At 44.9% G+C, this 12,321-nt stretch overlaps 1 protein-coding gene across 1 annotated transcript in view; it reads left to right on the top strand.

Moving 5' to 3' along the window:
- The window catches only part of DNAH6 (dynein axonemal heavy chain 6), an 81,693-nt gene that overhangs the window by 58,671 nt on the left and 10,701 nt on the right, over positions 1–12,321 (top strand). The window contains exons 73-74 of the mRNA XM_078592526.1: positions 7,206–7,391; positions 9,920–9,992. Of these exons, the coding sequence (XP_078448652.1) occupies positions 7,206–7,391; positions 9,920–9,992 (259 nt within the window). The remainder of the gene's footprint in view (positions 1–7,205; positions 7,392–9,919; positions 9,993–12,321) is intronic.

Consider the following 12,321-nt stretch of genomic DNA (forward strand, 5'->3'; position numbering starts at 1 on the left):
CCCCCTCAAAAAATATCTTTACCCCTCGTAGGTATATATACTAACAACACCTTACATACAACAGAGGAAGTGGTATCTATTGACTCTGTAGTAGTATCTACTGACTGTACCGTAGTATCTACTGAGCCAGTAGTAGCTACTGACTGTGTAGTAGTATTTAGTGACTGTAATAACTACTGACCATAGTAGTATTTACTCGGCCTACAGTAGTATCTACCGACTATATACTCGTAATGACTAACTGTATAGTATCTGCTGACTCTATAGTAGTATCCACTGACTATAGTAGTAACTACAAAATCTATAGCAGTATCTACTCACTCTATAATAGTATCTACTGACTCTAGTAGCTACTCACCGTGGTAGTATGTACTGACTGTATAGTAGTATATACTGACTGTAGCAGTATTGACTGACTGTAGTGGTATATACTGACTGTTTTAGTATTTACTATAGCGGTATCTACCAACTCGATAGCAGTATCTACTATCACTACAGCAGTGTATACCGACTGAGGTTGTACCTGCTATCACTACAGCAGTGCATACTGCTGTGTTGGTACCTGCTATGATTACAGCAGTGCATACTGCTGTGGTGGTATCTGCTATGATGAGAGGAGTACATATTGTGGTGGTGGTACCTGGTATGATAACAGCAGTGCATATTGACTGTATTCATCATTCACCCTCACCACTCACAACTCACCCTTACCACTCATCCTCACCACTCACCACTCCCACTCACTATTCACCATTCACCCTCACAACTCACCACTTTACCAACCTCCCTCACCAATCTCCCTCACCACTCACCCTCACCACTTACCCTCACCACTCACCGATCACCACTCACCCTCACCACTCACTCTCACCACTGACCCTCACCACTAACCCTCACCACTCTCACTCACCACTCTCCCTCACCACTCAACACTCACTCTCACCATTCACCCTCACCATTCAGCCTCACCACTCACCCTCACCACTCACCCTCACCACTCACTGTCACAACCACCACTCACCCTCACCACTCAATTTCACCCTCACTACTCACCATTCATCCTCACCAATTACCACTGACCAATCACCACTCACCACTCTCCACTAACCCTCACCACTCAACCTCACCACTCACCCTCAAAACTAACCACTCTCTCACCACTCACCCTCACAACTCAGCACTCACCCTAACCACTCACCCTCACCACTCACCCTCACCACTCACCCCTCACCGCTCACCACTCACCCATCACCACTCACAACCGCCACTCACCCTCACCACTCATCCTCACCACTCACCCTCACAACAACCACTCACCCTCACCACTCACCCTGACCACTCACCACTCATCCTCACCAATCACACCCTCACCAATCACCACTCACCCGCACTGCTCACCCTCACCACTCACGCTCACCCTCACCACTCACCCCTCACTAATCACCACTCATAACCGCCACTCACACTCACCACTCACCCTCAACACTCACCCTCACCACTCACCGTCACCACTCACCCTCACTACTCACCACTCATCCTCACCAATCACACCCTCAACAATCACCACTCACCCTCACCACTCACCCTCACCACTCACTCTCACCACTCACCACTCACCCTCACAACAACCACTCACCCTCACCGCTCAGCACTCACCCTCACTACTCACCCTCACCACTCACCACTAATCCTCACCAATCACACCCTCACCAATCACCACTCACCCTCACCACTTGCCACTCACCCTCACCACTCACCCTCACCATTCACCCTCACCACTCTCCCTCACCACTCACCAGTCACGCTCACCACTCACCCTCACTACTCACCACTCACCCTCAACACTCACCCTCACCTCTCACCACTCACCCTCACCACTCACCCTGACCACTCACCACTCATCCTCACCAATCACACCCTCAACAATCACCACTCACCCTCACCACTCACGCTCAACACTCACCCTCACCACTCATGCTCACCACTAACCCTCACCACTCACCCTCACCACTCACTAATCACCTCTCACAACCGTCACTCACCCTCACCACTCACTCTTACCACTCACCCTCATCACACACCCTGACCACTCACCCTCACAACAACCACTCACCCTCACTACTCATCCTCACCAATCGCACCCTCACCAATCACCACTCACCCTCACTGCTCACCGCTCACCACTCAACCTCACCCTCACCACTCACCTCTCACTAATCACCACTCACAACTGCCACTCACCCTCCCCACTCACCCTCACCACTCACCCTCACCAATCACCACTCACCCTCACCACTCACCCTCACCATTCACCCTCACCACTCACCCTCACCACTCACCCTCACCACTCACTCTCACCACTCACCACTCACCCTCACAACAACCACTCACCCTCACCGCTCAGCACTCACCCTCACTACTCACCCTCACCACTCACCACTAATCCTCACCAATCACACCCTCACCAATCACCACTCACCCTCACCACTTGCCACTCACCCTCACCACTCACCCTCACCATTCACCCTCACAACTCTCCCTCACCACTCACCAGTCACGCTCACCACTCACCCTCACTACTCACCACTCACCCTCAACACTCACCCTCACCTCTCACCACTCACCCTCACCACTCACCCTGACCACTCACCACTCATCCTCACCAATCACACCCTCAACAATCACCACTCACCCTCACCACTCACGCTCAACACTCACCCTCACCACTCATGCTCACCACTAACCCTCACCACTCACCCTCACCACTCACTAATCACCTCTCACAACCGTCACTCACCCTCACCACTCACTCTTACCACTCACCCTCATCACACACCCTGACCACTCACCCTCACAACAACCACTCACCCTCACTACTCATCCTCACCAATTGCACCCTCACCAATCACCACTCACCCTCACTGCTCACCCTCACCGCTCACCACTCAACCTCACCCTCACCACTCACCTCTCACTAATCACCACTCACAACTGCCACTCACCCTCCCCACTCACCCTCACCACTCACCCTCACCAATCACCACTCACCCTCACCACTCACCCTCACCATTCACCCTCACCACTCACCCTCACCATTCACCCCCACCACTTTCCCTCACCACTCTCCCTCACCCCTCACCACTCACCAGTCACGCTCACCACTCACCCTCACTACTCACCACTCACCCTCAACACTCACCCTCACCGCTCAGCACTCACCCTCAACACTCACCCTCACCGCTCACCACTCACCCTGACCACTCACCACTCATCCTCACCAATCACATCCTCACCAATCACCATTCACCCTCACTGCTCACCCTCACCGCTCACCCTCACCACTCACGCTCACCCACACCACTCACCCCTCACTAATCACCACTCACAACCGCCACTCACCAATAACCCTCACCACTCACCCTCACCACTCACTAATCACCTCTCACAACCGTCACTCACCCTCACCACTCACTCTTACCACTCACCCTCACCACGCACCCTCACAACAACCACTCACCCTCACAACAACCACTCACCCTCACTACTCACCCTCACCACTCATCCTCACCAATCACACCCTCACCAATCACCACTCACCCTCACTGCTCACCACTCAACCTCACCACTCACGCTCACCCTCACCACTCACCCCTCACTAATCACCACTAACAACCGCCACTCACCCTCCCCACTCACCCTCACCACTCACCCTCACCAATCACCACTCACCCTCACCACTCACTACTCATCCTCACCACTCTCCCTCACCACTCTCCCTCACCACTCTCCGTCACCAGTCACGCTCACCACTCACGCTCACCACTCACCCTCACTACTCACCCTAACCACTCACCACTCACCCTCAACACTCACCCTCACCGCTCACCACTCACCCTCACCACTCACCCTGACCACTCACCACTCATCCTCACCAATCACACCCTCACCAATCACCACTCACCCTCACTGCTCACCCTCACTGCTCACCCTCACCACTCACCCTAACCACTCACGCTGACCCTCACCACTCACCCCTCACTAATCACCACTCACAACCGCCACTCACCCTCACCACTCACCACTCACCCTCACCACTCACCCTCACCACTCATCCTCACCAATCACACCCTCAACAATCACCACTCACCCTCACCACTCACGCTCAACACTCACCCTCACCACTCATGCTCACCACTAACCCTCACCACTCACCCCTCACTAATCACCACTAACAACCGCCACTCACCCTCCCCACTCACCCTCACCCTGACCAATCACCACTCACCCTCACCACTCAACCTCACCACCACCACTCTCCCCCTCACCACTCTCCCCCTCACCACTCTCCCCCTCACCACTCTCCCCCTCACCACTCTCCCCCTCACCACTCTCCCCCTCACCATTCTCCCCCTCACCATTCTCCCCCTCACCACTCTCCCCCTCACCACTCTCCCCCTCACCACTCTCCACCTCACCACTCTCCCCCTCACCACTCTCCCCCTCACCACTCTCCCCCTCACCGCTCTCCCCCTCACCACTCTCTCCCTCACCACATGTTAAGGGCGATCCTAAAGGAATCTACAACCTTCGATGATTCCTTTGCGCGATTCAAAGAATCGATTCCTGGCGCATAGGAGGTTTCTATTTTTAATTACAGAGTTTTATTTTCATTCGTATGTTATGTTTTAAAGTTTTCAGGAGTTTTTAATTATATTTTAGCCCCGGTCAACGCCGGATATTTCCCATTCGTAGCAATTTATATCAACTCTATAACCAACTTATATTAAACGGAAATAATATTCATATTCTTAGGTTTTTTCGGTAAAGTCACGTAGGTAAAACATCAAAATTAATGAAAATAAAATAAAACAAAAATCACGACGTTTCGGAGGCAACACAAGTCTCCGTCATCAGGTGGGACCGTCACAGCCGAATTAGCTGCATCAAGTGATAATAAGGCGATTCTAAATGAATCTACAACCGTCGATTCCTTTTCGCGATTCAGAGAATCGATTCTTGGCGCGGTCGGGTTTAGAATTTTAATTACACAGTTGTATTTTCATTGGTATGTTATGTTTTAAAGTTTTCAGAAGATTTTAAATGTATTTTTCCCCCGGGCAACGCTGGGTATATCGAGTTTATACCACAAAGTCGTCGCCTGACAGAGTTGCGTGTCGAGGCCTAGTACCATGCAGAGCCTCCGGCCTCGCCTAGATTGCCCACCCGGCTGAGGCTGGGTGCTGGGGCCGTTAACCCCCCCCCCCCGCGCTACAATAATACTGTCTAATCGCTATAATTTTATTATCTACCGACCCTATAATAGTAATTGCACACATTGGGGTGGAAGGGGAGTGAAGAGGACGTGAAACTTTGATGAATTTACCTCAGAGTCGCGTGTTAATGCATGCGCATATTTTTAACGGGAATTAAAAATGGCGTCCACCCCGCAGCGAAGTTGTTGCTACCCGTTGCCAGGGGCAACCGCCGTGGTCCGCGCCGGTTGGCGATATTAAATAAATAAATAAAGCTATAAATAAATAAATAAAGAGCAATCGCGCTAAATCGATAATCGGGCCGATTTAAAGTTTAGAGACGAAAAATCGGAAATGCCTAAGTTTACCGCGGGCCGGGGGCGTGCCCACCTGCAAAATTTAATCTCGGCGAACCCCACGGTCCGAGAGCTACATCCCCCGCAAGGGAGCGTACGCAGACGGACGGACAGACAGATAGACAGACAGATAGACAGACAGACAGACAGACAAAAAATGAATTATATAGGTTAGATGTAACATTCCAATTTGTTCTGATATATTATGATTCAAATAAATCTTCATCATGATTCCTTATGTTACTTTGCAAGAGATGTAAGTTGAACGACATATCATACATTATTTGTAGTGCGTGTTATACTATATTCAGCACCCCAACAAAAAAGTTGGTGAAACTCTCTATCATGTGTAATATTATACATTACCCCCACCCATTCATATACTTTTTAAACTATAACTTACGTCCATTATGAAAAGCTTGAGAATAAAACTGCAGGATTGCCTCGCGAGTCATGTGGGTAGATGAAAACAAGCGAAAGAGAAGAGAGGGGATGTATGGAGAGAGGAGGAGAAAGTCATTGGTTCCCTACAATTACCACCCCAGTCACTTCATATCTCATCTGTCACCCTGCTCTCTTCCCGACAGGGCAGCTGGGAAATCAATGTTGACAGAGATTAAAGCAGGAGAAATAACGTCTCTTTTCTAGCATCCTAAAGAGCAGTGGTGTTGCCTCACCTGCGCTTACATGCAGGGTGCTGTTTATTTGTTGATTGCTTCTGTCAACAGCATCTGGCCTGGATTTATTTTGGTTATTGTTGGCAGTTTATCCTTCTGCCACAATTTCATAGAGTAAAAAAAAAACCTTGTATGCAGTGTCAAGTAACTTGTCATGTGTTTTACCCTTTTATTTTATGTACGCATTTTAGTTATTTTAAAGCAAAGTGTTTTGCTTGACTTTACCCATTATTATGCAGCAAAAATGGATGAATTGAGGTGACTGCATCACCTAAGCACTTTGTTTTATTCAGCATAATAATGTAATGTAAGGATAGACAATGTATGTATGTCGAACTTTTGCACCGTACGTAGCCAACCGTGCTCATCGGAGGTACGGGGGAAGGACAACAAACTAAATACACAACGCAATTCTAAAGAAAAAAACTATTTTAAAGAAAATTAACAACAAGTAGACATCCAGAACATAGAAAAGGAGCATCGTGATCGGGTTAAATCTACTTCTAAAGAAAAAAAAATATCCCAGGAAGGACCTCATTGTAAATGTTAGATTATATGCTGTTCTGTCGCACAAAACACAGAATTGATAATCAACTATAGCAGCTACCATCGATAAGGTGATGATCGTGATATTTTCTGATGCTGGTATTTTAATGATTTGTGTATGCTGTTTGAAGGATTGTTTGTAGGAGATTGATTGTAAGATAATGTAATAGAAGATAGCTATGACAAAATTCCCTGCCAATAAATTCTGCCATTTTTCCATGAAAAGGTTTCCTTGTGTAAGGGTGTTATAATGAACTAATTAGGGAATATTGTTGTGTTTTCATCTAATTAAATAAATCATTCACATTTCGGAAAACACACTTAGCTTCACGTGAGCGCTAACAGTGATTTTGTTGTGCATGTGCCTTCTGCAGAATTCCCTGCACACCCTTAAGAAAGCGATAGCCGGCTTTGTGGTGATGTCGGAGGAGATGGAGAAGATTTACAACAGTTTCCTCAATAGCCAAGTGCCAGTGCTGTGGAGTGACAATGCATACCCATCCCTCAAGCCATTGGGTGGTTGGGTGAAGGACCTGGCTTTGCGAACCATATTTATTGATGTAAGGCTGACACTTTACAATTATGTTTTGTTTTTTGCAAATTCTGAAGTGTTTTTAATGAAATTAAGATTTTTGTAAACGATATTACATGTTTTATGAATTTCCCAATCATAGAGACTGTTCTGAGGTTGGGTGTTCTGTATTATACATGAACAAGTTTCATGTGTTGAATTTTAATGAAAACTGTTTTTGTTTGTGAATTATTCAAAATGCGTGAGCTTCATCAATGATGCGAGTCAGTGCAATGCAATGTGAACAGTGGTCCTGTTGTTGAAAACCAGTTTCAATTTCAGACTTGTAATGCACCTTGTATTCCTCCTCCCAAGGGAAGATTCTATTAAAATTCAGTATCAGGTGCTGTGTCTGGCCTCTTTAGGGGAAAGCAGCTGCTAAATTCTGAAACGAGCCCTACCTAACCATGTTTTTACAAAAAAAAACCGCAGTGTTGCAATAATTAAGCTTCAGATAAATATTGCTAGAATGTAATTTATATTTCGATACTCACTTATTTTTTTAGAAATTGAGTTATACAATAACTGATATAATTTCTTGTTAAAAAGAATTTAAAAAAATGTCTTCATATGAATATCCTGTAAAACATGTTTCAAAATACCATATCATTGGTTCATTAATAGTTTCGCACTCAATCGTTGCCACATTGGCAAATGTTTACTGGATTTTAATTTGTGCCTTGGGTACACTTTTTGTTTGCTGTCAATATGTTCAAAAGTCCTTGAGATATAAATTATTCAGAGGATCATTGAAATCTAATTTATTCTTCATAAATTACAAATGAACAGACAAGAGTTATTGCTGGATTAACTAAATAGTCTTGAATATATCATTTTTCACAGCGCTATGAGATTAATGGTGATATACTGTAGTTGGTTATTATGTCGCAGAATTGCAGGAGATGGTAGTAGTTTGGGGATGCCTTCATCCAGCAATGGATTCACCATGCCTGATAATGACACGATAGTTGGTATTGGAGCTTTTATGATATTGCCATGCTACTTACAATACAAATTGCATTCATATAGCATTTAGATGTGGCCACATCTCAAGATGCTGTACAGATGTAGTAAGAATATTCATTCTAAAGGCAGCCAGGCGGGAAGGTCTTGAGCTTGGACTTGAAGAGGGGCATGGGTGTCGACAGCATGGAGGGTTCAGAGAAGGGAGCTCCAGACATGGGGCTAGCAGAGGAGAATGAGTGACATCCCACTGAGTGAAGTTTGACTGGGGGCTTTGAAACATATAATTGGTTGTCTGAATCTTGATGCAGCTAATCTGGCTGTGACGGTCCCACCTGATGACGGAGACTTGTGTTGCCTCCGAAACGTCGTGAATTTTATTTTTATTTTTGTTTTGTTTTATTTTACTTTCATTACTTTTAATGTTTTACCTACGTGACTTTACCGAAAAAACCTGAGAATATGAATCATTGCAGTCACGAAAGCTTCAAATCTAGAATGTCTGAATGAAGTATGGGATAGGGGTAGAGTGAGATGAGAGGAAAGAAATAAGCAGTTGTGAGTTCATGGAGGATGTTGAGGATGGAAAGAGAATTCTTGAAATTGATCTGGGAATGGATTGTGGGTCACTGGGTGCATAGGAGTACTTGGGTGATGTGGTCTTTATATGGGTGTGGGACTTGGGGAGGCTGCAGAGGAGAGAGTTGCAATTGTCCAATCGGGATGTTATGAAGGTGTGTATGGGGTCTCATTGGCACCTGGGGTAAGGAAATATCAGATGTGGCCCAGATGGAGGTATGAGTTCCTGCAGAGATGTGTGGGAAGAGAACAGGAGCTCAGGATCAATTCCAGCCCCAACGTTTTGCAGATTATTTGCCTGTTCAGGAGGTGCGTGCTCAAACTGGAGACATATACAAGAGTCATCCTTTTGCCGATTAGGAGTACTTCTGTTTTGGCATCATTTAGTTGGAGCTCCTTAGCACCATCTCAAGAGGAAACCATATCAAAGTTGGATGTCAGAGTGGATGGCAAGGCCATCTTTTGAAGCATTACTATATTACTTGGTGGAATCAAAATTGCAGCTGATTTTTACATACAAAATGTTTATTGCCATTTTTCTAAAGTTATTGAAATTTATATTTGCAAAGAGTGTTGTGTTCACTTCTTATGTGTTTACAATGTTAAGATCAAATCCTTGCTATTTTCAATGGGATAGTAACATTTCCATGGAAAGAGAGACACTAAGGTTTGTCAGAGGGAGTCATTTACAATCACTAACTGCCTTTTTCTCTGGAGTCCATCCAGACCAGTATCTCTAAGACATATCGTAAGGCAGTGGATGGAGGTTAGCAGGAGTCATTGTTTGATAAGGTATTTTTTTACTGCTCACTTACCATTCATCCAAAACTCAAATGGATTTCGGAAAGGTGGTTGATGGCTATCAGCTTTGGAAATGTGCAATGTGGTAGAATGTTAATTCACTGCAAAATACTTTTTTTCCATTTTTTTCCAGTTTATCCATTTTGTTTGACTATGTTTACCTTATTCTCCTAGGCCTGGATAAAGACCGGGCCACCCAAGTGTTTTTGGATATCTGGATTTTTCTTCCCACAAGGATTTTTGACAGGTATCGGAAAATAATATGTTTCACTTATTTTCATCGAAAACATTTTCATTATGATACCATATACTTAGAGGTTAAAAACTATTTCACATTCACTGCACATATTTCTCTCACCACATAATTACCATACAATACAGTATAGTTTCAATAAAGTACTGCAAAAAATGTATACTTTTGCTTCGGAAATTGTATGAAAAATGTTATTTAATCAATAATTATTGTTAGGTCATGCACTTTATTCACATTAATGATTACAAAAAAGTAAAATTTTCCTCTGAAAATATACAGCTAAATATTACTAAAATAACAGTAGTTGTATTGGCATCAAGGCTACACATATTGCAGCCAAGCATTCCAAGACTTTTAGCAATTGGCCATGTAAATTATGCATTTCTGCAGAGAGTTGCAATGCAAGGTGGTTTCACTATCATTTTGGTTTGACTGCTGTAAAATGGTGTCCCATTGTGTCCACATGATGTCACCTTGCAGAGTCCACTAGACAAATAAGGACGATTGCATACATCGAATCACATTCATTCTGCTCCAATGTTGAGTATTCAGATCATGAAATAGCTCTTTCAGCGCTTGTGAAAAATATATTTTTTTATTGGAAAATAAGTAAACATAATGAATTATCTGAGCGCTGTATCGCCACATAAATAACCTCTTGCTGTAACAGCTCCCTCGCTGGTTCAGCAGTTTCACTGCTGGATTATTTTTTCCGCCTGAGGATAACCGCTTGTGTTGCGATCGAAACGTCGTGATATATATTTTTTTAATATTATTTTTCTACCTACGTGACTTTACCGAAAGAACCAAAGAGTAATTATAGCTCTTTTTTTTCGATTTAAAGCTTTCGTGACTGCAGGGATTCATCTTCTTGGTTCTTTCGGTAAAGTCACGTAGAAGGGAAGTAATAAAATAATAAAAATAAAACATAATAAAACAATTCTCACGACGTTTCAGCTACAACGCAAGCAGCCGTCTTCAGGTGAAGAATGAGACACTGCCAAGCTAGGAGCTTGTATATAAGCTGAGTTGGAGGTGGAAGAAGAAGAGAGCCTTAACAAAAGAATGTGCATATCAAGAGGAATTTAGCATATTCATGGGAAATGCGTAGTAGGTGGGCGGGGGGGTTTTCAAAGTCATATTATGCCCATGCATTATGCAGGATCAGCAGCACCAAAGGGAGGGGGGGGTAGCATTAACAAAGGGAGGGCATGTTAAAAGTATGTAGAAGCAATGAAACATGTGAATGGGAAAACGGTGGCAGGAGATCCGCAGCGGAGCAAATAATGCATTCCCTGTGGAGAACACAAGATACACAGTTAATGCCAGTGAGTGGACTGCGGTCTGAAAGTCACCATAAACGTGAACAACAATCAGTTAAGATCCGAAGTGGTTTATTACGTCCTTCCAATGATTGCTGAGCCAGAATCCATCTTCTCGGTTGAAATTGTCTCTGTGTTTGTATATGTGGATCTGAAATCTCTGCAACCCTCAAAAACGCTAAGATGCCAGCTAGCAACATCAGCAAAGATGAGCGTTTTGAATTAGCTCAATTAAAAAAGAGGGATGACATTGTCATCCTCTCAGCCGACAAAGGCAATGCCACTGTCATCATGGACAAAATAGAATACAACAAAATTCAAGAACTACTCAACAATGGCAGCTATACAAAAATAAAAAGAGACCCCACCAACAGCCTCGTCACCAAAACCAACAAAATCATTTATGTTTCAACCGCATTAATTGATCAGACCAAACAGTTCTCGTTGAAACCTTCTGCAGCCAGGCCACCAAGATTGTACGGCTTGCCAAAGATACATAAAGAAGATACACCTCTTCGTCCCATTGTCTCTACTATCAACTCCCCCACTTACAAACTGGCTCGTTTTTTGTCTGAAATCCTACGGCCTTTCACTGGAAAAACCACCTCTGCGGTACAAAACTCTACTGACCTGGTATCGACAATCAAGGGGATTTCCCTGTCCCCAGACGACCTGCTTGTCAGTTTTGATGTGGTTTCCTTGTTCACCAAGGTTCCTGTGCCTGACACCATCGCAATCATTGAAGACTTGGTTCATCAAGGACTGAATGCTGGGGTACCCCCCCCTGGTGAGACACTGCTTAACCAATACATACTTCACCTGGAATGGAACCTTCTACAAGCAAACTGAGGGCACCCCAATGGGCTCCCCCCTATCTCCGGTTGTAGCCAACATTTTCATGGAGAAATTTGAGACTGACGCCATCCAGACTGCCACTCTACACCCGACCTTATGGAAGAGGTACGTAGATGACACTTTTGTCATCTGGCCACATGGCCGGC

This window comes from Lampetra planeri, chromosome 3 (genome assembly GCF_965212315.1).
Source record: "Lampetra planeri chromosome 3, kcLamPlan1.2.h2, whole genome shotgun sequence".
NCBI lineage: Eukaryota > Metazoa > Chordata > Hyperoartia > Petromyzontiformes > Petromyzontidae > Lampetra > Lampetra planeri.